Below are 26,758 nucleotides of genomic sequence, written 5' to 3' on the forward strand. Positions count from 1 at the left end.
TCTAGCACGCTCTCTTGCCTCTCTCACATCATGAAATTTGGGACAATCTCTACTTGTGTTCCTTCTAAACCTATCATGGATATAGCCAATGTTTTAAATACAGGCGTTTGGTAATGCTAATTACATTGGTAAGTTTGGTTTCAGATATTTGATTTCCAGGTTTTATCTTTGTGGAGAACCTAAGGAATTTCTAACTTAGTATATCCCATCATCCATTTATTGCTACCATTCCAGATATTTTAACTTTGAAGGTTATTAGATGTATGTCTCACAGGAACTGAAAGTGTCTGCACTACCCCATTTTGAAACCTGATATGTTCAAGTATATTGCACTGAATAACAGGTTTGCCCCTAACATACAAAAACCTTCGGATACTAAAGTGCTGGTTCTGAGCTTTCCAGGTGTAGATATACTGTACTGTATACAGTACCTGTCATGGATATGCAGAATTTGAACCTAGCGCTAAATTATTGTTCAGCCTAGTGTGAGTGGTGAGTGTTATAATGAAACAAACCAAGATTTAGATTTAGATTTCCAACCTCACAGCATCTCTGATATTTCACCCTTCAGTTGCCCCTCTGATGGTCCAGCACTTTGCTGCAGTAGAGGGGCTTGAGTGTCTCAATGATGGGCTGGGCAATGGCGGTGGGGTAGTTTATCCACCCTGGCAGGCTCAACCATACCGCTAAGGCCAGTTTTGAGAGACCAGACCAAGACTGGACCCCTATAGGCCTTCTCCTTTATTTCAGATAGGCAAAGGCTAGGAGAAGGAAAACTCCAAAATCAAACCAAACCAAACCAAACAAGACCCCAACGGCAGAGCTTCCCAGCGCCGGCGGAAGAGGGCAATGCCTGTCGGGCAGGCAACAAGGCGGGCCTTGACATAACAAGAACCCGGCAGCCCGATGCAACCAACATTGGAGAAGCCGCCTGTCTCATATGTCTTGAGCCGCGGTGAAAACGATGTGGGCCAAGTGTGTGTGCGTGGCCGTTGCAAAGCCACGACCACCCAAAACAATATACCCAGCTACTGGCATTCTGTCGTTTCCTCCACCCTTCTTCTGATAGGAGGCTGATGGCTAACGACAGAACCCAATACTCGGACACGAGTGGGCGCGACGATGATGTAGACAAGAAATAAAAGGAGATCTGTAATTGATGGCATTTCTTGGAAGTGTATATATCCTAGTACTACCTGTGTTTGGTTTGCTAGATAGGGGAAAATTCTGGGAACATATTAAGAATACTAATGTGGCACATGAATTATTTCCATGAATCTTGTGGTGGCCTTTTGCAAACGTCCCTGCCTGACATTCTGCCGGACGGGAGATCGAGTCCTTCTCAAAATCGATAGTTTCTTGTAGTGTCTGCAACCTCACCATCCTTATGAGCTAAGGATGGTGGTTTTGGAGGAGCCAATAGGTCTACCTGCTGAGTCATGAGCAGCTATTGCCCGGCCCTTCTGGGTCCTAGCTTGGGTGGAGTTGGGTCTTTGGCGCTGCTCATATGAATTTATGGTCAGTCTCTAGGGTATTTTCCCGCTAGGCCATTGTCACTGTCTCTTGCCTCTGCCATTCATAAGCGACCTTTAGAAAAAAACCTTTGTTCTCTAGTCTTGGGTAGTACCATAGCCTAAGATAATTTTCCACTGTCTTAGGTTAGAGTTCTCTTGCTTGAAGGTACGCTCGAGCATGCCATTTTATCTTGTTTCTCTTCCTCTTGTTTTTTTTTAGTTTTTATAGTTTATATATAAGAGATCTAATTTAATATTGTTATTGATATTAAAATATTTTGATTTGATTCTTCATGAGGCCTACTTCTCTTGTAGTGTATCTCTTTATTTCCTTTCCTCAATAGGCTATTTTTCCTTATTGAAGCTCTTGGGCTTATAGCATCCTGCTCTTCCAAGAAGGTTTTTCGCTTAGATGATGATGATGATGGGAGTGCCAACTTAAACATTCATAATGAAAATAGCTTCACTCAAATTTTTGTCTTCTTTTGGTAGTGATCCATTTTCTGGAAGGCAAGGCCAATCATGCTTTATTTTATAGTGTACATTATGAAACTTGCCTTTTGTGAGGAACTAGTAATGTTACGTGATCAAGACCTCACATAACACGCCTCACAATTGCCAACAACGCATAGTTTGAGATAGAGTGAGCTGAGGACATTGATGAAGTGCAATGCAAATAAGTTTCTTATATTTTCTTTTATCTCATGAGTATCGTATCTCTTGTAGGATGTTTTGATAATTTTGAGAGGTGGGGAACACACTTCCAGGAAAGACCAGCATCATGAAAATAATAAATTTTCATAAGATGCCTTCATTTTTATGTGTAGACAATTTTAGTTTGCTGTGATCAGTCTTTTGCTGCCTCATGAATTACTTTCTTGTGTGTGAAGTTACGCTGTATACAAAGTATTCGCACCTACCCATTTTAGCCACTATTCCACTAATAACCCTTTACTACACATTTTCACTTTCCGTTGATACAGAGCATCATGCTTTTAATGTTTGCTATGATGGAAAGCTATGCACTTTCCAACATGTGGAATTTCTTCGCAAGCATTCATATGCATTTTGGTAAATTCTCATAATTTTCCCTCAGTTTGTTTCACATTACTCACTTTGTTTCTTTGACCCAAAGAAATCCCTTGGCATAGTTCAACTTCACCTTTTATCAATCTTGTGGTGGCCTACCTTCTGTGTGATTCAAATGCTTATGTTTGTTTCCATCCTCAGAAGCCATTGCTTGTACTAATATAACAATGTTTTTGATTATTTAATAAAAGTATGTAAAGGTCACACAAAGTGACCTCAAAACAGTGATCATTATCATGTGGTTGTTAAAGTGTCCTTTTTGAGAATTGATCGCTCAGCTAAGGATGATGGCATTTCCAGTGATGGAAGAAAATGTAGAATCTATATGTTGATGGGCATCCTAGGTCAAGGTATGTCTTTAATCAACAGATTCCTGATCAGCAGTACACAGTTGTTTAAATTTCCTCCTTAAAGGTTCCTATAATGAAGTATTCATTATAAGCGGACAAATTTATCTTGGAATAAACAAGAAAGACAGACCTCCACCTTTATGATTTGAGCCAAGGACTTGTGAGTCACTAGACCAACACTTTATCTACTCAATACAGAAAGCATAAAAAGAGGGGAACCAGTTATGTTGGTGAGTTAGTTAATTTCCAAGATGAAAACATTTGACGTATAAATATTCCGAGATAAGAACCAAAGTGTGCAATAAATAAAAATGTTTTAACTACTTTTAAAGGTATTTTATAATGAAGAAATAGCTATAGGGATTTTTTATGCTTATGTTAGCAGACTAAAAACGTTGTAGATAAAAAGATTTAAGGGTTATGAATTGGATGCCATAAGTTAGTGGAGTTGTACTTGAGAAATTTTGGATCTGTGAACTCACTCCTGGAACAGATCTCTTTCATATGTACAGTAGGTGACTTAATTTACTTGGAATCAAAGGGGATCTATTGCCCTATGCATGATAATACCCCACTCCCTTTCCTACAAGCTGGAAGTAAACATATTTATTTCTCCTTTAAGCGTGTTTTAAATCCCATCAGATTTTACCTCTTTTTCATTGTATGATTGAATGAATATTATGTTGACTTGGCAGCCTGAAGACCAGGGCTTAGATTCTCAGTGTGTTTTGTCTTATCTTGTATTTCAAGCAGATCTTGTCTGGTTATAATGTATAGTGTACTTCAACTTCAGACCCTTAAGGAGAAAAGGGAGCTATGCTGATCACACTGCTCATGTGGTTGGTGAGGAGGTGCAGCTAGCCTTCTAGAATTTTAAGTTCTGTATGGGCAGCACCATATTTGGGTTATATTTCTTATGCCTTCTTTGGTTGTGTGTATATATGGATTGGAATTACCAAGAAGATCCTATTTTTCCCTTTGCATATGAAAATGCTATTCTTACTACTGCTTTACTCAGTTGTATTATTGTTAGTGATGATGGTAATGATAATGATTATTATGATAACAGTGATCACGTCACACATATACCAATGCACTTCCCCCCAATTTTGTGGAGTAGCCGACATCAAACAAATGAAACAAAAAAAGGGGACATCTCCTCTCTATGTTTTTCCCAGCCTGACAAGGGACTCGACTGAGTTCGGCTGGTACTGCTAGGGTGGCACAGCCCACCCTCCCACATTATCCACCACCGATGAAGCTTCATAAAGCTGAATCCCCTACTGCTGCTACCTCCGGGGTCATCCAAGGCACTGGAAGAAGCAGCAGGGCCTACTAGAACTGCATCACAATCGCTCGCCACTCATTCCTATTTCTAGCACTCTCTCTTGCCTCTCACATCTATCCTCCTATCACCCAGAGCTTCCTTCACTCCATCCATCCACCCAAACCTTGGCCTTCCTCTTGTACTTCTCTCATCAACTCTTGCATTCATCACCTTCTTTAGCAGACAGCCATTTTCCATTCTCTCAACATGGCCAAACCACCTCAACACATTCATATCCACTCTAGCTGCTAACTCATTTCTTACACCCGTTCTCACGCTCATACTTCGTTCCTAACCCTATCAACTCGAGATACACCAGCCATACTCCTTAGACACTTCATCTCAAACACATTCAATTTCTGTCTCTCCGTCACTTTCATTCCCCACAACTCTGATCCATACATCACAGTTGGTACAATTACTTTCTCATACAGAACTCTCTTTACCTTCATGCCCAACCCTCTATTTTTTACTACTTCCTTAACTGCCCCCAACACTGCATCCTTCATTCACTCTATGACGTACATCTGCTTCCACTCCACCATTTGTTACAACAACAGACCCCAAGTACTTGAACTGATCCACCTTCTCATGATATTCAACCTTGCACCACCTTCCCTTCTCGTACATCTCATAACCTTATTCTTACCCACATTAACTCTCAACTTCCTTCTCTCACACACCCTTCCAAATTTTGTCACTAATCGGCTAAGCTTCTCTTCCGCGTCTGCAACCGGTACAGTATCATCCGCAAACAACAACTGATTTACCTCCCATTCATGGTCATTCTCGTCTACCAGTTTCAATCCTCGTCCAAGCACTCGAGCATTCACCTCTCTCACCACTCCATCAACATACAAATTAAACAACCACGGTGACATCACACATCCCTGTCTCAGTCCCACTCTCACCGAAACCAATCGCTTGCAACAACCTTCTACCAACTCCATATAACCTCATCACATTCCACATTGCTTCCCTATCAACTCGATGATACGCTTTCTCCAGATCCATAAACGCAACATACACCTCCTTACCTTTTGCTAAATATTTCTCGCATATCTGCCTAACTGTAAAAATCTGATTCGTACAACCCCTACCTCTTTTAAAACCACTCTGTACTTCTAAGATTGCATTCTCTGTTTTATCCTTAATCCTATTAATCATTACTCTACCATACACTTTTCCAACTACATTCAACAAAGTAATACCCCTTGAATTACAACACTCAGCACATCTCCCTTACCCTTGTATAGTGGTACAATACATGCACAAACCCAATCTACTGGTACCATTGACAACACAAAACACATATTAAACAATCTCGCCAACCATTCAAGTACAGTCACACCCCCTTCCTTCAACATCTCAGCTCTCACACTATCCATACCAGACGCTTTTCCTACTCTCATTTCATCTAGTGCTCTCCTCACTTCCTCTCGTGTAATCTCTCTCTCATTCTCATCTCCCATCACCGGCACCTCAACACCTGCAACAGCAATTATATCTGCCTCCCTATTATATCATCCTCAACATTCAGTAAACTTTCAAAATACTCCGCCCACCTTTTCCTTGCCTCCTCTCCTTTTAACAACCTTCCATTTCCATCTTTCACTGTCTCTTAAATTCTTGAACCAGCCTTCCTTACTCTCTTCACTTCTTTCCAGAACTGCTACTTATTCTCTTCATATGAATGACCCAATCCCTGACCCCACCTCAGGTCAGCTGCCCTCTTTGCCTCACTTACCTTGCGCTTTACTTCCACTATTACTAATAGTGATAATAAGGATAATAATAGTAATATTAATAATCATGCTTTAATGATTGTTAGGAAATATTCATACTTGAATAGAAAACAGAGCTAGTTATCTGTGGTACTGACTTTGTTTTTCTTTATTTAAGTTAGTGGTGTCATGCTGGGAGATGGCATGTGCATGCATATTTATAGCGATGAAAGATAATTACCTAACATAAAGAATATGCTGGTAGATAATGGATATATCTTTATTAATAAAAAAGCACCATAAGTACATGTGCACATCCATATAGACCTGCTGAAAAATTAAAGAGCATGATTAATGAATTTTAAATGCTTGTTTTCTGTCTCCACTTCTGCTTGAATGTAATTTTCAGGAACAAAGCTGACATGTTTTAAGATTAATTTTATTTTGTAAATATATATATAAAAGAGCCACGTTTTTATGCTGTAGCATTTTTGATAATCATATTTACATGCCAGTATTTATACATACATTACTATACTGCAATGACTTTTCCCAGGCCTACGTACGACATCCAGAGTTGGCGGCAGCGAAGGCTAACAGAGACTTTGTATTTAAGCAAGTTTGTGAAGCGGTTAATACAATAAGTGATGTAGCTCAGGGTAAGGCGACTGGCGCTGGTCAGATGCCTTATGAAGGTCCTGGAGAACTAGCCTCGGCTCTTGACGACTTTGATGTGAGTATAGAATATTTTTTGTTGTCTCTCATAAAAGAATAAAGTTATTTTTTTTTGTTTCTCATAAAAAAAGATGCGTTATTTTTTTCTGTTGTTTCTCATAAAAAAGTTAGAGTTTTTTTTTCCATTGTTTTTCTTAAAGATGTTATTTTTTTGTTGTTTCTCATATAAAAAGAACTTATTTCTTTCTGTTTTTTCTCATAAAAATATGAGTTATTTTTTCTGTTGTTTCCCATAAAAAGATGAATTATTTTTTCTATTGTCTTTCATAAAAAATGAGTTTTACTGTTGTTTCTCATTAAAAAGATGAGTTATTTTTCATTTCTGTTGTTTCTCATGAAAAAGATGAGTTATTTTTACTTTTGTTTCTTGTGAAATAGATGTTATTTTCTTCTTTGGTTTCTCATAAAAAAGATGAGTTATGTTTTTCTGTTTATAATAAAAAAGTGTTTTTTTTTTTTGTTTCTCAAAAAAATAAGAGTTTTTCCCCATTATATTTTCATCTTGTAATTATTACATTATATTTTCATCTTGTAAACAATTATTCTTTTCAGATATGGGTTGATATAATAATTTCAATAGGATCAAATCAAATTGCTAGCAAGCTAATGTAAATTAAGATCCCAGGTTTGCTACAAGGAAAGAGGATCTATGAAAAGAAGTAATTTTATTTATAAGACAAGGCAAACAAAGTAATAAATGTGAAATATAAGATCAGAATATTAAACAGAAGTACATAAGGAATTTTAAAGTAGTGTTTCTAAGGTTTAAATCACCAACATATATAGTAAAGTTAGGAAGATAACTTTGCTGTTGTCCAATAAAGGAAAAAATACCTTTCTTATTTTTTATGTAATTTTAACAATTGATTAAGCTGTCCTAATTTCTAGCAACAACAAATTTTATATATGTATAAATCTATCAAATTTTGCTAAATTCTAAGCGTAAACAATTCATATACAGAATTTGGTATTTGAAAAGAGAATAATTCCCGCATAATCATTAACGTAAATTCTTTTATCTTAACCGTATTAAATAACAAATATTAGTAGCTTTACCTTGTAAGTACTATATTAAGAATTTGAATATGGGACTGATTATTCTTATTAGTGATACTGTACTATGATAGTGAGAAAATGAAAAACAATGAAGATTGTTATGTTGAGTTATTTGCGGAATATAATCCTCCCTTCTACTATGTAATAAAGAGTAAGTGTTGGGCTATATATACTGTATAAATATACAGTATTTCTTTTCTGTCACGCTGAGCGGTCTCTCTCGATGCCTGAGGTAAGGGGATAGGTAGGTGTCATACTCTGGTGAGAGGTACGCTCAGAAACCACAGTCTCCCACAAATTGCTGAACCATCGGGTTGTAGTTAGGAAAGCGAGAGGTTGTGGAAGGGTTGAATGTGTGTGCAGTTCTAACTAAATGTTTTGCTGTTACTCTATTTTTGAAAGGCCGCATATACTATACTCAATTTTTTTTAATGAGGCGCATTTGCACCAACTTGCGGCCGTGCCCTTTTATCTCGGAAAAGTTTCCTGTTGTCTGATTGGTTAGAATTATCTCGTCCAACCAATCAGCGATCAGGAAACTTTTCCGTGCGAAAAGGGCACCCCTGGGAGTCGGTGCAAATCTGCCTCACTAAAAAGAGTTGACTATAGTATTAAGGTATAGTTACCAATGATCATTTGCTCACTTTTTTTATTTTATCGTGTAAGGAAAGGGATAGCTCAGAATTATACCATTACTAATCTTTTTTTAATTTCAAGGAACGCATCAATATGGATCCTTTAACCTACAACGAGGTGCGCACCCGTCCATCTTTAGAAGAAAGACTAGAATCTATTATTAGTGGGGCTGCCTTAATGGCAGATTCCTTCTGTACTCGTGATGATCGCCGTCTTAAAATTGTAGAAGAATGTAATGCTGTGAGACAAGCTCTTCAAGACCTTCTTACGGAATATATGGATAATGTAAGTGAATGAGGCTCTTTAGTATTACAGTATTATAATGTATTATGATAAATTTGATTCGTCCGTAATACTCGACATTGTCCAAACTTATATTTGGGATTCTTTCTCAAGTTAGGATCTTGTGTGTTGATTTGCTGCTTGTATATTTGCTAAGTGTGTTTTGGAAAATCAATTCTATATTTGCTCATGCCTTAAGGGGTAATCACATTACTTTTATGAAACTGTCAATTGCAACGTAATACTGTACTGTATATGTAAAAAAATAGTTGATTAAAAAAATGTGATGGGACTAGTGTCTAAATTTGAATTTGAGCTAAACATGTAAAACAAAATTTTGAAATATGTATTTCTCCAAGGAATGATTGAGTATTTCTGTTGAATTTTGCATCAAAACTGTATTAATCTATAAATTCATTTATTGAAAGTAGATGTATACAACTGATTTTAATTTTTATAGATGGGACGGAAGCAGCCATCTGAAAACCTTGACAAAGCTATTGACCATATGTACCGCAAAACCAAAGACCTGCGACGCCAGTTGCGCAAAGCTGTTGTTGATCACGTTTCAGACAGGTAAGTCATTTATGTTTAAGAAGTAAAATCATAGATTTTGTTGAATGTTGGTAGTTTGCAGTGGTAAGCTTGAGAATAGCTTATGTCACTTCATGAGACTTCAGCCTTTATAGAGCTATTATTTCTAGTTCTTATCTTATAGTCGTACCCCATGATGAGTCATTCTTTACTTATGGTTTCATTTTGCGTTTTGTCAAGCAATAATAGAGAAATCAGGTGTAAGGGATGGGGTTCATTCATGTTACAATTATGATACAGTATATGTTTAGTAGGAAGGCAATAAAAATTTTGAATGATCAAACGACCTTTGATATTACTGTGTTAGTAATGATAAAAGGGTTGCTTATAGGGTGCCTGTCAAGATGTTTTTTTAAGGGTTAATTTATCTAATGTAAGTCTTGGAATAAGTTAACAAATGAATCATGACTACTGTATATATTTTGAATTAAGTAAAGGAGGCTTATCATTTTATCTTTTAATGCTGTTTTGCTTTGCATACACATTCATTTGTGAAGAAAAGTATCTAATGATTTATATTTTAGTAACGTACAGAAATGAATACAGTATTTTGAAGCCAATTACTATATTACAGTTACAGTAATTATGAAGTTAAGTTGGATATTTTAATGAAGGAAATAAGTATGCAATAGAATACGCTTATCAAAGTTAGATTAGATTAATGAAATTATCTTTGATAAGGGAAATTAGAAAAGCTGTTGAAGTCTTATCCATGTGATAAGGTGTGATAATACCCATTTTGAATAAGAGTTTGTTTGGGTGAAATGTGGTGGATAAAGAAACGGCTAGTGTACGTATGGTGGTGTATGAGAGTTAGGTTTCCATATAAAGTGCCAGTGTTCATTGCAAAGCACACTTTACGTGTCCCTTGGAGTTCTTAGCAGTATCCCTTTTGTCCCGTTTACAGTGCTTTCTAACTTTTACTTTCCATATTTTCCCATTGATTTCTTCTTTCTTAGTTGTCAAAATTTCCCACTTCTCTTTGATCCAATTTCCACCCTCTATTTAGGATCAAACCTTTTGGTTGGAGCCTATGAAAGTCTATAAGTGTGACTTTGTGTGACTTTGTGAGCCTTTTTAAACTTAATTTGTAAGAATAAGATGATGGAAGCATCAAGTAAGTAACATCATCATAATGATGTGCTGTATGTTGGGATATAATATTTAATTATGGCTGATGATGATAATGATGGTGATGACTATTTAAATACAGATAGTATTTTAATGTTTGGATAGTCGTGAATTAAGCAAAAACCAAGATTATATTAGTTTCCTCATCGGCAAAAACTCAAGGTTGAGTTTGATGGTCTTCAATTGCCACCTGTCATTATAATTGTAGCTTATACCTCAACAGAAGTTTTTAACTACTGTACATTTTTAATTTTAAAATTAAACACTTTTCTCATTGAGAGCTTTTTTTCAATCGATATGTCTATTTAATTTGAGTTTAGGCCAATGTGCAGTGTTTTTTTTAAAGGATCTGTTTAAGGTTCATTACATTTTTTTGTTTATTTTTAAAATGACATGTTTCAATTCTTGCAGCTTTGTGTCACATATACATGAGAAGCACTCTTATATTCCGTACTTTATATATTTAAGGACTTAGAATTCACTTGGCTTCAACTTTTTAACGCTTCCAGGAGAGAATGACTTGCTTGTGTGATGATAAAAAAGTTTTCAACATTAATCACTTGTGGGTGTATCAAGTTTCCCTTCAAAATTAGATGTTTATTTTGATTAACAAATGTTAGGGCATTTTATTTTTAGTTGATAAATATGCTGCTTTTCAAACATACTGAAAAATAAATTTGTTCTTTCCTGTTTTAAAGTTTCCTCGAGACCAATGTTCCTCTTCTAGTGTTGGTTGAAGCTGCTCGAAATGGCAACGAAAAAGAAGTGGAAGAATATGCTCAGGTACTTTAAACTTTTAAGTATATATGGAGCTGTCATGCAAAATATGGTACTTTTTATGATGATTTGAATATTTTTAAAACTAAATTGTTCCAACACAGAGTACTTACCTAGAACTACTTTCTTAGGAGTTACTGGTAACTCTTCCCAACCGACCAGAATTTTGTGTAGTTTACCCTATTCCCATTTTCTATGGGTGACCTCAGGCGGAGTGATACGCACCCTGAGGCGACCCGGGGTCAGAGAGCGTGCTAGTTCAGGTCGTGCTCCTCAGTAAGTTTCTGGTCGCGACGTGATTCACATCCCGCCGCGCTCTCTCTTACCCAGTGCGACCCTTTGTGTCCCCGACCCTTTGTGTTTACCACGTGGTTCCTGTGCCCGTATCCTTACCCCTTTCCCTTGTGTCCTTGTGTCTGTATATATGGAGCTGTCATGCAAAATATGATACTTTTTATGATGATTTGAATATTTTTAAAACTAAATTATTCAGTGTACCGTAGCGTCCAATTTTTTTTCAGGTATTTACAGAACATGCGAATAAATTGGTTGAAGTTGCCAATCTTGCATGTACAATGTCAAACAATGAGGATGGTGTCAAAATGGTACGATATGGAGCTGCACAGATTGAACAGCTGTGTCCCCAGGTTATTAATGCTGCGTGCATTCTGGCAGCTAGACCAAAATCTAAGGTTAGTGTTTGTAATTAATTTGATATGTTATACTGACGTTATAGTTTTTTATGTTTTATGTAATCATTTTTGTTTGAACTGATTTATAGTTTTGATGTATTGAATTTTGTTTTATGTACTGTAGTAATAAGAAATTTTTTCGGTGAATTCTGCTCGTCTGAATTCGGTTTTATCCTGTTATACCGAGAGATGATGTTCAAATAAAGTATGACACTCTATAGTCCATTTCTTTTAGCGATGCATATTTGCACCGACTCGCGGCGGTGCCCTTTTAGCTCGGAAAAGTTTCCGGATCGCTGATTGGTTGGACAAGATAATTCTAACCAATCAGCGATCCGGAAACTTTTCCGAGCTAAAAGGTGCCCTTTTAGCTCGGAAAAGTTTCCTGATCGCTGATTGGTTGGACAAGATATTTCTAACCAATCAGCGATCAGGAAACTTTTCCGAGCTAAAAGGGCACCGTTGCGAGTCGGTGCAAATATGCATCGCTAAAAGAAATGGACTCTATTTCTTGATATTGTATTCTTTAGTTATAACTAATTTTGTCTTTGCATTCTCTAATATACAGGTTGCACAAGAGAATATGGATGCATTTAAAGATGCATGGGAAAATCAAGTTCGTATCTTGACAGAGTCAGTAGATGACATTACAACTATTGATGATTTCCTAGCAGTTTCAGGTAAAGTGAACATACCTTAAACTCTTCAATAATCAATTCAAAGTTAGTTTAATTGTAATCAAGGAAACTTGATTATCTAACAAATATTTAAATGGATAGAATTTATCAGGATGACTCCTATGAATGTTTGCACTTTAGTGATAGCAATGAAATGCGGATTGGAGTCCATGGAGTCCATGAATTGTAAATATTTTCTCCAGATTAAAAAAAGAAATGAATGAAAAAAATTATTGGTTGCCAAGTTCATGGCAGTAGTGCATTGCCCTAAAGGAATGTTTTAATTCTTTCATTCTACATTGTTTTGAGTATTGTTCCTCTGTCTGGTTTTCAGCTGGTGACTCTCCTCTTAATTTGTTGGACAAAAACTTATTGACTGTAAAATATCTCTGGGACCGATGTTCTGTTAGTTCCTTATGCATGTTACATAAAATTTTTCATAAATCTGGCCATCGTTTCCATTCAGATCTTCTCAGACTGTACCATCCTATAAATAGTAAGTAGGTAGTAGGTTGGCCAGGGCTCCAGCCACCTGTTGAGATACTAATGCTAGAGAGTTATTGGGTCCTTTGACTGGCCAGACACTACTACATTGGATCCCTCTCTGTGGTTGCGGTTCATTTTGTCTTTGCTTACACATACACGAATAGTCTGGCCTTATTCTTCCCACATTCTCCTCTGTCCTCATACACCTGACAACACAGATTACCAAACGATTCTTCGCTCAAGGGGTTAACTACTGCAATGTAATTATTCAATGGCTACTTTCCTCTTGGTAAGGGTAGTAGAGACTCTTTAGGTGTGGTAAACAGCTCTTCTAGGCGAAGGACACTTTAAAATCAAACCATTTTCCTTTAGTCTTGGGTTATGTCATAGCCTCTGTACCATGGCCCTACACTGTCTTGGATTAGAGTTCTCTTGTTTGAGGGTACACTTGGGCACGATGTTCTATCTTATTTCTCTCCTATTTTTTAAAGTTTTTATAGTTTATATTTAATGTTGTTACTGTTCTTAGTATATTTTATTTTGATTGTTTATAACTTCTCTTGTAGCTTTTTTATTTCTTTGTTTCCTTTCTTCACTGGGCTATTTTTCCCTGTTGGAGTCCTTGGGCTTATAGCATATTGCTTTTCCAATCAGGGTTATAGCCTAGCTTGTAATGATGATGATAATAATAATAGTACTAGGTTTGCAGTTAATTCTATTAATCTTGCTTACTCCATCATAAAGCCCAACCTTGCTCATAGTTCTAGAAGTTTTATTCCAGCTGTGACCAGATTGTGCAATGATCTTAATAAAAAAAGTTGAATCTGTGGAACTTCAAAAGCTCAAACATGCAACAAATGTCTTTATGTTGAACAGGTTGACATGATTCTCTCTTCATTGTTTGTATATTACAGATATATTTTAACGTCTTTTTTTATCCTAGTTATTCTATATCTTTATTCATTACTTTTCTTAAATGAGTATAGGCTATTTATTTCCTTCTTTCCTTTAATCACTGGGCTGTTTATCCCTGTTGGAGCCCTTGGGCTTGTTATATCCTGCCTTTTATTGGGATTGATAATTGTGACCATTCATGATTGGAGTGCTGATGAGAAACAATTCTTCATCTTTCTCTTGATCCACTCTGAGACCTGTTTGAGCACTTGTCATTTCTAGTGGGTCTCAAGGGACAGAATCCTTGTTGACTCAGCCCCCTGTTTTATTGGTGTATTTATTGTCTCTTCTTTTTTATTCTCTTTGTGATTTTGCATGTTCTTTGCATCAGCCTAGCAAATTCCTTGTATTGGTAACAATTACTGTTCTGGTTAACACTCTGACTAGTGGATATTTATTTTTGCTGAGTACAGACGAAAGATTTACCATATGAACATTCAATCTCATACTGGTCATAATCCTATGTTACATTTCTTAACATTTCATACTCTATTTTATGCCATTTTAACAGTTTATAATTTGGAAAGAGTTGACATTTTTCCTCCCTCCCAAATTGGTATTCAGGCATTTTATAATTTGCTTTCATAATTCTGTATCCAACATGTATTCCAGTACTGACTGTCAGTCTTGGTGTTATAGTCATACTTGACTCTGCAACCAGTTTGTTTTGACCTTTTTGATTTGACTCCGCAACCATTTTGTTTTGACTCCACGACCATTTTGTTTTGACTCTACTACCATTTTGTTTTGACTGCACAACCTTTTATTTTTCTACTCCACAACCATTTTGTTTTGACTTGACAACCATTTTGTTTTGACTCGACTACCATTTTGTTTGTTACCTTTTTGCACAACACAGGCAGTGCCACATTATCCATAAGGCTAACTAGGCTGAAGCCTAGGGACTCACCAAGAGCAGGTCCTTATGCCACTTTTCCTTTTTAGTGTTAAATGTGAAAACTTTATTAATTACTTCAGTTGTAACATTATTGTAATAAATTTTATGAAAAGTGAGCGTGGAATATTGGGGGATGGCACGGGGCCCAAGGAAGCTTGAATTATAGGGGTCCTTTCATGGGTTAAATACAGCATTGCACAAGGGTGATGAATTATAGTCTTATTGGATGGTTAGGGCATGCACAGTAAGTTATCTTTTCCTTAATGCAAAAGGTTTGTGTGGCTTGGTTATATAGTTCTAAATTATAATGAGGCATCTGATGAATAATGAGTTTGACTTAAAAAACATATTCTAATAACACTGTATCTTCCTTATTATATTTATATTTAAATTTTTTTTTATCATAAGTATGTAGTAGGAATAGTTAATACTACAGATGTATTGCACAGAAGTTCTGAAAAATTTTGTTCAGCCATCTTTAGTAAAATTAATATGGGTAAGCCATTATTTTATTTCCTGTTTCATTTTAAATACAGTATAGCACGCTAATCTATCTAGTTTCTCTTCTTTTTGTTATTTTCAAGTTTTTATATTTTATAATAATAATAATAATAATATATTAAAGATTTATTTCAATATTATTGTTCTTAAACTTCTGTAGTTTTTCCTTATTTCCTTTCCTCACTGGGCTATTTTCCTTTTGGAAACCTTGGGCTCATAGCCTCCTGCTTTTCCAACTAGGGTTGTAGCTTAGAAAGTAATGATAATAAAAATAATAATATACCACAGAATATCTTCCCTAATTATTGTGTTTTTTCTCCTCAGAAAGTCACATCTTGGAAGATGTGAAAACGTGTGTCCGTGCAATTAACGAGGGTGACCCTGATACTTTGGATCGTATTGCTGGTGCCATCCGTGGTCGTTCAGCACGTGTCTGCCATGTTGTTGCTTCTGAAATGGACAATTACGAGCCTTGCATGTACACAGACAGAGTCCTAGAAGCAGTGAAAGTACTTAGAGACCAAGGTAAGGAATTATCTTTGAAAAAAATGGGAATTATTTGCAGTTATTCAGGTTTACTATTTGGAGTTTATACCAAAATAGTTTCTTAACAGTATGTGACTATGTGGGGTGATTGATTTGATATGAATTGATATAAAGGTAGATCGTATTTATAGGAATTTTATTTTTTGTAGAATACAGAAGGAATGAATGAGCTGTAATGACCATAGATTTCTAATACTTTTATTTTATTACATCTACTTACTCTATATATGACATATGAAGTTTTATATGAATTAGCAACAAATTTCTCAAGCTATATTTTATTTTACAGTCCTGCCAAACTTTGCCCAGAGAGTAGATGTTGCTGTAGAGGCTCTGAGCAGTACTCCGGGTAAGGAAGTGGATGAGAATGAATTCATAGATGCCTCTCACCTGGTTTACGATGGTGTCCGTGAAATTCGAATGGCTGTTCTTATGAACAAAGCAGACGATGAATTAGATCCTGATGATGTTCTGACCGATGAATATCATACATTGGAAATTAGGAGTAAATGTAAGTGTTTTGTAACAGTCTGTGTTCTGTGCATTGGTTACAGTATATGTAAGTTCAACGCCTTGTCTTAAAATGCTACTGGTTCTTGGAGAGAAGTAAAGATTGATCATTTGAAAAATTCTGTCATTTAGTGTATAGAACTAGAAAATATAAAACACAATTGTGTAGACTATCCATTAAAATTGTATCATTGTTTTGTAATGATTGATATTTATATCAATGATATAATTGGTTTGCCAAGTTAATGTAGTAAAATTATGTTTTAATGGATTTAAAAAATGTTCTATTGATAAGATTTACCTTATTTCAACTGGTTTCAGTGATTCTAACTATAGAGTAGCCATACAGCATTCATAACGTTTGATTGTGTATCTAACAATTAGAAATGGTAGTGTTATTTTAGAGCGGACGAGTGTGTCTCTTATGAACGTATTAGTAACATTGCATTTGAATCATTTCAGCGAGTGCACATACAGTAGACACAACAATTGACGAGTATCCTGGTGTGAGTGGTATCACGACTGCTCGCGATGCTATGCGGAACTTGAGCGAGGAGGATAAGGATAAGATTGCTGCTCAGGTTAAGCTTGTTTTTATTTTACTTTAGTATGTCACTGCATGTTTGAAAATAATGCTGAAATTAACTTTCAATCAATACACTGTAAAATATTGTATATAAATTGTGCTGCTAAACTTTTAGGCAAGAATAGATTCATTGTCATTTATCTGATCACAGGTCGAGAACTTCCGTCTTGAGAAAGTGAAGTTTGACCAGGAGGTGGCTAAATGGGATGATACAGGCAATGACATCATTGTGTTAGCCAAACACATGTGTATGATCATGATGGAAATGACAGACTTCACAAGGTATGTACTGGTATATCTAGGTTCTTTGACCCTTGTCTGAATTGCTTTTTGTCAGAGAACTTTATAAGGTTGCCTTAAGCTATTCTTACTTTGCAATCTCACATCTTCAGCTCTTTTGTTCCAGTTTAGGCCAACTCTGTGAAAGAAGATATTTGCTCTGTTCCAGTAATTAGATGACATTGATCAAATTCGTGGGAAATCCATTATAATTTAGTGATCTTTTTATTGAATATACTGTACTTAGTAAATATGACCCTAGTTTGATGGTTAATAATGTAGATTTTGTTTGCATTTTACAGAGGAAGAGGGCCTCTCAAAACAACAATGGATGTTATTAATGCTGCCAAGAAGATTTCTGAGGCTGGTACCAAGCTAGATAAACTTTCAAGACAAATTGCTGATCAATGCCCTGAGTCTAGGACCAAGGATGATATGTTGGCTTATCTTGACCGCATTGCTCTTTATTGTCATCAGTTGAACATCACCTCAAAAGTAAAAGCTGATGTTCAGAATATCTCTGGCGAACTTATTGTATCTGGGGTAAGTGAAATAGTTGCATTTGTTGCTCAGAAAATTTTCAACACTGTATTTCATGGTTACACCTAAATTTAGGGATTTACTTGTCCTTTCTTTTTCCAAGGACAAGTAACTTAGTTGTTCTTTGCCATGTATTGCATCTGGCATATTAGTGGATGTGTATTTATTTCAATGAGTCTTACCTTGGATTACCTATGCTTCTTTGCCTAAACCTTAAGTGTGTATTGGTTTAGCAATGCCACCTTTGGTAGTTATTGACTACACTCCACGTAGACATACCAACCTCTGTCAGCACAATTTTTATATTTAAGCGTCATTTAGTGCCTTTTCTTTTATTTCATAGATCTAAGCATATCCCGGTACTTTAGGATTTCTGCTGGTCTTGAGATTCGTGTATGTTCTAAATGTTCAGTGAGTAGGCTTCTTTTAGAAGGTAAAGATCCTGTTACCTATGTGTTTCGTGTCAGGGGTGACATTGAGTTTTAAAGCGTGAATATACAAAATTTATGGATTTTCCAAAAAGCTGATGGTTTGATTAAGTCAAAATAGTTTCTGCAAGGGTTAATGATAAGGTTTCTAAATGCAAGAGGAAAGACCATAAATTACGGGAAAGATCAGAACAGGCTAGACTTGTTGGTTTGGCTGGTGATATGAAAATTGCTGTTCAGGCAGGGAGTGAACAGATAGCTGTTATAAATGAGATTGATGGGCTGAAATCTCCCTTTACAGTTTTATATAAGAAGGTTTCCTCTGTTACAATCAACTGTCCCTATTTTCTCTTGATAATGAATTAGTAGGTGCCTATGAGACTTCTACCATCAAAATCACTGGCCTAGCCTAATCAGCTTCTGCTAATAAGTTGCCTTTCCAAAACATTTTTGCCCTCTGTTAACCCTAATGATAATTTACAGCTCATAGAATCAGATCCTTCCTCACAAGCTTCATTTTCTTAATTTTGTTCAGCATCTTCCTACATTATTATGATTTAGTTGTTGGGAAATATCATTTGTTTTCTGGATCCCTAAGATTGAATAGTAGACCAAAATAGTTGATATAATGTTACCTATGAATAATTACTTATCTGCTTTGAATTGTGACTTTGACATTTTGAACTTTATAGTAAGTGATTATGATTTCTTTTGCAGTTGGATTCCGCAACTTCTCTCATCCAGGCTGCTAAGAACCTCATGAATGCTGTGGTGTTGACGGTTAAGTGTTCGTATGTGGCATCCACTAAATATCCTCGCCAGGGAACTATTGCAGTAAGTCTTATTCTGTATGAATCATTACGGAGGGTCATAATTTCCTATTAGGTGAGATACGGGAAGTCATGATTTTTTTCCCAATGTGTCGACTAGAATGTTTTCTTTTGTTAAGAAAATATAATACTCATAATTAGAGGACACCCACGCATGTCTTGGATTTCACATTCAAGTCTTTATTTTTAAGTATTAGAAAATCATCAAGGTCTCCGTTATTGATTGCTGTATTTTAGCAATCCAACTTACGACAAATATAGAAGTTTTGAATTGTCTTTAGTATTGACGATATACAGTACATACAGTGTTAGTGCTATTCAAACTGCATGAGATTGTGGTCAGTAGCTAAACCTTGGGGACAGCTTACTCTAATTATGAAATAAATGTGATGCTGGACTGATTAATAATGGTGTTTAAATTGTTATGAGTATTACCACAGGTTATGTAATAGGTTAAAGAAATGAATGATTCTTTGAATCTGGTTGAAAACCCCTTATGAAAACAGGATGACTCCTTGAAGAAGGTGATACAGCTGAAGGTTACAATGTGAAGGTGAATAATTATAATCTTAATTCATGTTTAGGAATCTTATGAAGTGTCTTTTTAGTAGTATCATTGTGGCTCGGCTCAGGAATATTTGAACTTTTAGAAATGGAGGTCATCTTTAATTTTGCTTCTATGTAATGGTATAGTACTTATTTTACTTATAAAGGTGTACTTCTTTCTGTTTTATTGTTTAGATAATCATACCTTTTAAATTACTGTTCTACCACACATAGATATGTGTGGCCTCACAATTTTGGTAATCTGCATTGATAAGTCTAGCATAGTAGCGTCGCTTTGAGCACTTGAAAGTAATGTCTCGTTTTCTCTTATCAAAATTAGAATGAGGGATACTTGGATACTTACCCTATAACTTAATCACTCAATTACTATAACTTAATTCCTAAACTTATTCATAGTTTCCAAAACAGTGTTTGTATTATAAAGTGGGATTTTTAACATAACTTTTTTTATTTGTGCATTATTCATTCAAATTTGAGTATTTAAATTTTAGAAAACCAAATTTTTTTTACAAAAAGTATAAAATTCTATTGAAGTTTCTAACTTTTTTTCTAATATTATGTAGAAATGTCTAAATGCGTACTCTTTGGCTTACCATTGCTGCACGAATAGAAGAAGTGATCTATGCTTACCACTCATACAGTCACTGTTGCCAAGTTACAAGTATTTTAAGTAATATTTAGTTGTCCGTTAGTGTACAGGTATATTGAATAGTTTGCAATTGAAAATGTGCTTATAGTTTTACTTATATTTTGCATATAGAGCCATCCTTGCTTGCAGGTTTACAAAGCTTAATAGATAGTTTGACCAAAATTTCAAATATAAGAAAATTTTGCTAAGGGATTGCCATCAATTGACAAGGAGGAAACCATTTCTCATTTTGATAGATCATACATTGTCTCGTTGTAAGTTTTTGTTTTAACAATCTTATTTGATTAAGTTCCAGGTTTTGAAAAACTGCTATATCTTTTAAAGCCTCCCAAGAATACTTGCTTTAAAATATCTTTTGTTTGCTGTGTTATTAGTTTAGGCTCTAGACTGTTAAGCGTCTTTTATTAAAATCAAAGCTTTATAATGTAAGATAAATCGAGGCATTACTCTACGGCACATGTGAGACTCGGGAGTTGTCCTAAAAGCATAGAGATTTTTTCTTTGTATTTACCCTTAAATCTTTCCTATTTCCTTAACATCCAGCCTGGAGGACGTGCAGCAGTAAGTTCATTGTGCTTCTTGTTCCTGCACATTAGACTATTTATAGCATGTTCAGTGAAAGCGAGTGTCGGTTTCACTTGCAGAAGTTTTCAGTGTAAATTATTTTGTGTTTCAGGATTTGTAGTACTTAATAGTATACATACTTGTCTGTCCGTGTTGTTTGCAAGTTGAACTGTTAAAGCCCACTTCATCTTTGTGTTAGCCATGCAGAGATTGCTGTCGTCATAAGTGTTGTGAGTCCTGTTTAGGCATTTTTATTTTGGTTCAAGAAGGTAATGTGGTTTCTGTTTAAATCAGTAGTACCTTCGAGTACTGGAGTAGTATGATAAACCAGTGATAAATGATCGTCTGTTTGACTGTGTCCTTCATTGATGTTCAGGTTATCTTTTTTGTTGTTGTTAAGAGGTCTGCTTGTGAGTGTTTATGGTTTTTACCCGGCAGTTTTGATAAACTTAGATTTTGAAGATTTCTTTGGATCGGAATAATTCAAACATCTGTATGGCCATGGAATTAGAAGGTACATATGTGGCTGCAAAAAATCTTGATATTGGTGGTTTTATGTTGTGCCTGTATGAAATGTCATTTTCTACTTTAAGGAAATTAAAGGAATATATTTAGTGTTTTTTCTGGCTTTTCTCTCGTTTCTCTGTATCTGGTAGTTTCTAAATCTCTAGTACTCTTCTAAATTTATATGAAAGATATTGGACACACGGCATGGCAGGAAGTCCTATGGATGAAACGGCTGGACAGTACCACTTCCCTGATTATTATTATTATTATTATTATTATTATTATTATTATTATTATTATTATTAGCTAAGCTACAACCCAAGTTGCAATAGCAGAATGCTACAAGCCCAAGAGCTCCAACAAGGAAAACTAGCCCAGAGAGGAAAGGAAATAAGTAAATTATATGAGAAGTAATGAATAAAGAATATGAAATATCTTAAGATCAGTAAGAACTTTATGAAGAGACTTAATTTAACCTTTGCCAAGTGAAAATGAAAATATGGATGTTGATGGCCTATTATTCTTGGAAGAAGGTGATGCATGTTGATATTGTACTAACAATTCCTTCTTCATTCCTCACATTGCCTGAAAAGGATATAATAGGAGGCAGTAGGAATTTATATGCAATCACTTCAAATTACTAAAGATCAGAAACAATAGAGTGATTATAAGTTATCAAACAAATTATACAACTCTCAAACAAATGTACAAGTAGATTTATACATACACAAATAATTACAGTAGTTATTGTATTAACCCTTTTGCCCCCAGGCTATTTGGAACTTTCCAACCCTTAACCCCCAGGGGTTATTTTTTTTCCAAGCACATTTTGCAGTATATTTTTTTAAAATTGCTCTAACAGCCTTAATTTTTGTCATAGAGAGGTTAGGTTGGTCTCATTCTCTTGGAAAATGCCTGAAGTTTCTCAAAAAATTATCAAAAATATGCCAAAATAATATAAATAGCAGTTTTTTGCAAGGACGTACCGGTACGTCCATGGGGGTAAAGGGATGAGTTTTGTGAAACATACCAGTACGTCCTTTGGGTGTAAAAGGGTTAAAGCATTACAACTACCTGTATAAACAATAACTTAGTCACTTTGCTGCTTACTACATCCAAATTGTTAACTATACATTACACAATCATTTAGTAGAGTCCCTAAATATTAAAGGTATGGTTTTTTTTTTTTTTTATGAAAAGTAAATACAGTACTGTAAAATGGAGATAGATTTCAGACAACCTTTGTTTTGGTAGCAATGACTGAAGAGTCCAGGGGCTATGACATCGCCGTATGAGAGTCTAGCAATGTGACTCGGTTGCCACCTTTAATGACTTTATTATAGTGTACTATATTGTATTGTAATGATAATCATAGTAATAATGTTGATAATGATGATGATAATATGGTAGTGGAGCATCTTTGATACATGTTTGATTAAACATAGTTGCAATATCTATAGTTAATTATATAATGAACCTTTTCTATGGATCTAGTAATTTTCACTTCAGTACTAAGACATTGTGCCAGTAGTTGAAAAAAAAAAATTATACTGTACAGTATGTCTGAATATATAATGATAATACTAATGATAATGATATCTCGTAGGTGTGTTTCTGTCCTCTCATTTAGATGTTAGATTATTTTTTTATGACAGTTATTTAGACTGGAAGTCACACATAGGACTCTTGAGTTTGGGGTTCGCAATTGGGATTGCGATTTCATTTATTTGCTCTAGAGACTCATGATACTATTTTAGTTATAAATTTTTTTTATTACGGCCTTCTTGTGGTGACCCCTTTGTCTTGATCGGTACGCTTTTTAATGTTCTTTTGCTTTTCACCCTTGCTGTTCACAAGGGCTTAAAAATTAATGTCTGTAAAAGTATCAGTCTATCCTATTTTGTTTCTTTTTCTTATAAAGTTAAAAGCTTAATTTTGAGATTGTTAGTAATATATTTCAATCTTTTTGTTATACTTACAGTATTATTTTCCATATCCTCTTTAGTCTCCTTAAACTGGCAATAGTTGAGTTTTATCTATATTGTATTAGGAAAGCTAAAGAGGAATAGGAAAAATTGTAAATGTAAGAAAAATGTTGTGACATAATACTCCTTGAAAGAAAAAGTTCACATTTTATTTTTAGCATAGGAAACAGTTGTAGCTTTAGCTTTGGGAAGTACAGTAAATTTTTAAGCTTTAGCAATTATTGATGTTTGTTGCAAGTCAATTATGCAAAAACAGAGGTGACTGGGTTAGGGTAGTGAGTAGTCTTATCAGATAGGCACATCCATTTTTTCAGGGACTTGCAGCATTCCATGTGTTTATTTGTCCTAACCCCCCGCAATTGCTGAGGTGCGACTGTACTGCTATCTAGGTAGAAGAAGGATTAGTTTCCAAAAACAGAAGGTCCTTAACTTACAAACATTTTGAACTAAAAACACAAATCCAACTGAAAATAACAAATATAGAATAAAGAAATACTTAATAAAACAATATATCATTCAATACAGTAGGCAAAACAACATTTGTAATAACCTGATATCTATTTCATACGAAACCCGACTATTTGTTGACTTCTATAACTGGAAATTATAGGCATTGGATTCAGATTAGGCCCATAAAATTTAACAAAATTTGATTTACAAACAGCCTCTTGGAAGCAATTAAGTTTGGGAGTTGGGGACCTCCTGTGCGTACTATATGCTGATATAACTACTTTTCCATTAGAAGTCAACTGACCAATAGAGTTTACCATAGAGCACCACAGATGGTTTCCCAAATCGTAAGGCATTAGAGGGGAAAGGGAATTTAAGTGAAGGGGAGAGTAGGATTTATTTTAATTCTTTAATATTGGAGGTCGTAAAACAAACGGTTATGGCGAGGAAGCTTGTTGAGTCCAGCTAAGTATGGAAATAATAAATCTTGTTAAAATTCTGTTTTTAATAGTTATTTGTGGTGTGACAGACACTTCTATTATGATTTCTGCTTCTTTTGAAGTTAAGTACAGAAATGTAAACATTTGCAATATTTTTTTTGTAGCATGCAGGTGGCTGTGTAGAGTTTAAAGCATGTAATTGTACTGACTTTTTTGTGGTTGTCAGCTAGGAAGTTGACTAATTTCTTACTGACTCAAGATCATACTGTATATGTAAGTACATTAATACAGCATCCAGAAAAAAGTTCAAGGAGTAATACCGTATCTTCATTTTCTTCATCATAAGCTGTGTTTGATGGAGAAATTAGTGTTTTTTCACGTTTTCGTTGAGTGCTATTTTGGACACAGTCAAACCATCCTTCTACAGTTTCTTTCAAACAAATTTGGTGGAGTATTATGATGACCTTACTGGGTACCATTTATACATAGGAAATTTAATTTGTATTACTGTTCTTTGCTTTGTTTTGTTGTTGTTGTAAAATAAATAGAAATTTGGTATGGGAATTATTATTGCTGTACTATTTCATTGTACTCTGTGATCGTGCTTAATCAATTTATAAATAATTTTCTACCTTTTTCAAGTGCAATACACAATCCCTCTTGCTTTACATATGCTTAGTATTCTGTTGATCATTTGAATTGAAAAACCAGTGGTTTGAACATTGATTTTGGTTATTACTTGGAGAAAAGAAGATAAGCCACTTTTTATTGTGAATAGTTCTTTGTTGTTTTTCGGGTTATTACAAATTTGACGTATCTCAATAATTCAAAATTAAATCGCAGAAATGTAGCTGGAAGCAAATATAATAAGAATTCTACAGAAATTGTGGAAACAAAAACGATGTTAATATTTTTGGGTGGAATTAATCGAAATCCTCTATTTTTAGGACAAACATTTATCCTTTTTACAATATTCACTACTAATGGAAGGCCGTTGATTGCTGTACCTTCTCTTGGTATTCCCATTTAAGAACATCTCACTGACTGTCATTCATTATTGGGATAGTGAAACAAATCGCTAATGGCTAACTGGGTGGCAATAAGGCAAAACAGTCATTCATTGTTGTGTGTCTCTTGCATTACTGTATAAGCAAGTATGATACATATTCTAATATACTATTACTGTATGTAAATTAGAACACAGCCAGCAGTAATCTATTGAAAATTAGATGCTTCAAGTCCCAGTTATAACTGTTTACTATAGGTATTAGATGTTTTTCTTGGCACATTTCATATATATTTTTTTTAGCAAGCCTTGCATTTTGTCCTACCACTGAACATACAGAGAATGCCACACAGTTATTAACTGGATTCATGCGCTTCAATCAGGAGAAAGATTAAAGATATTTTACCCTATTCATTATTTCAGACGTAGTACAATATGTTCATATTTAATATGTGGGTTCCCTTAAAACATTTTATAACTGCAGTATTTCAGAATCTCACAGACACACTTAGTTTCTTCAACTTTTTATATAATTATTATAAAGTAGCCAATCTGTAAACAAAGTAGTTTCAAGGTGAAGACACAGAGAAAAGGTCTGGTATTTTAACTATTTGTTTGGGAAGATAATTGTGCTACAATGCTGTGTTGTATTCTGTCTTGTGAATGAAAAGGCATGGATAGTAGATTTAACTGCATACCTAACACTGTTCGGTGTATGGTAATATTTATGCTATTAGTTTGGTAATAATAATGCCAGGAATCCTTCTGGTTACATAAGAAACATAACAGTCTTTATTAATGTTTTCATGACCAAGCCTAGAGTTAAAAAACCTAAACAGACCTTTTTCCTAAGGCTTTGGTAAGATTTGTTTGAAAGGAGTGATAGGGACATTTAAAAAAAGTTACCGTACACTGTACAGTATATAAATCTGTCAGCTACCACTGCTGTTGAGGTAATCATTTTCAAAAGACAGTCTTCCACCTTGGCAGTAGAGAAATGGCTTTCCTAAAGCACACTGTTGTATTTCATTAAGAACATTTTACAATTCTGACCAAGTATCCAAGTAATCTCCATTCATTTTTCAAAAGTGAATGTATCAAACAAAATAACCATAAGTCAATGAATATGGTGGATGAAAATAATGAACTTCGTTTAAGTTGTCCCCGTCTTCCTTCCCTTGATTCCTAGTAACCTTACTTGTTATTCCAGCCATAGGTTTATTTAGTAGATTTGGTCTACTTTTCTCAATAAGAGTATCATTATTATTATTATTACTAGCCAAGCTACAACCCTAATTGGAAAAGCAAGATGCTATAAGCATCTAGATATGGTTGTGCTCATTTAGAAAACAAAAATTAAACTCGTACATGGTGCATTAGAATAGTTTTCTCATATCGGAAATGAATTGTATCATGCTTTGGTTTCTAGTTTAATTTTATTACAGTTG

The 26,758-nt window shown here is 35.0% G+C and overlaps 2 protein-coding genes across 6 annotated transcripts in view; one reads left to right on the forward strand and one right to left on the reverse strand.

The window, feature by feature from the left end:
• The window catches only part of LOC137655833 (catenin alpha-like), a 486,208-nt gene that overhangs the window by 134,964 nt on the left and 324,486 nt on the right, over positions 1-26,758 (reverse strand). The window lies entirely within an intron of this gene.
• Positions 1-26,758, forward strand: part of LOC137655831 (catenin alpha-like) — an 80,085-nt gene that overhangs the window by 38,644 nt on the left and 14,683 nt on the right. For all 3 annotated transcript variants that reach the window (XM_068390004.1, XM_068390002.1, XM_068390003.1), the window contains exons 5-16: positions 6,561-6,737; positions 8,513-8,716; positions 9,174-9,289; positions 11,137-11,221; positions 11,737-11,907; positions 12,476-12,587; positions 15,748-15,948; positions 16,259-16,480; positions 16,942-17,060; positions 17,217-17,347; positions 17,647-17,887; positions 19,030-19,146. In XM_068390004.1, the coding sequence (XP_068246105.1) occupies positions 6,561-6,737; positions 8,513-8,716; positions 9,174-9,289; positions 11,137-11,221; positions 11,737-11,907; positions 12,476-12,587; positions 15,748-15,948; positions 16,259-16,480; positions 16,942-17,060; positions 17,217-17,347; positions 17,647-17,887; positions 19,030-19,146 (1,896 nt within the window). The remainder of the gene's footprint in view (positions 1-6,560; positions 6,738-8,512; positions 8,717-9,173; positions 9,290-11,136; positions 11,222-11,736; positions 11,908-12,475; positions 12,588-15,747; positions 15,949-16,258; positions 16,481-16,941; positions 17,061-17,216; positions 17,348-17,646; positions 17,888-19,029; positions 19,147-26,758) is intronic.

Source organism: Palaemon carinicauda, chromosome 16 (assembly GCF_036898095.1).
Source record: "Palaemon carinicauda isolate YSFRI2023 chromosome 16, ASM3689809v2, whole genome shotgun sequence".
Taxonomy (NCBI): Eukaryota; Metazoa; Arthropoda; class Malacostraca; order Decapoda; family Palaemonidae; genus Palaemon; species Palaemon carinicauda.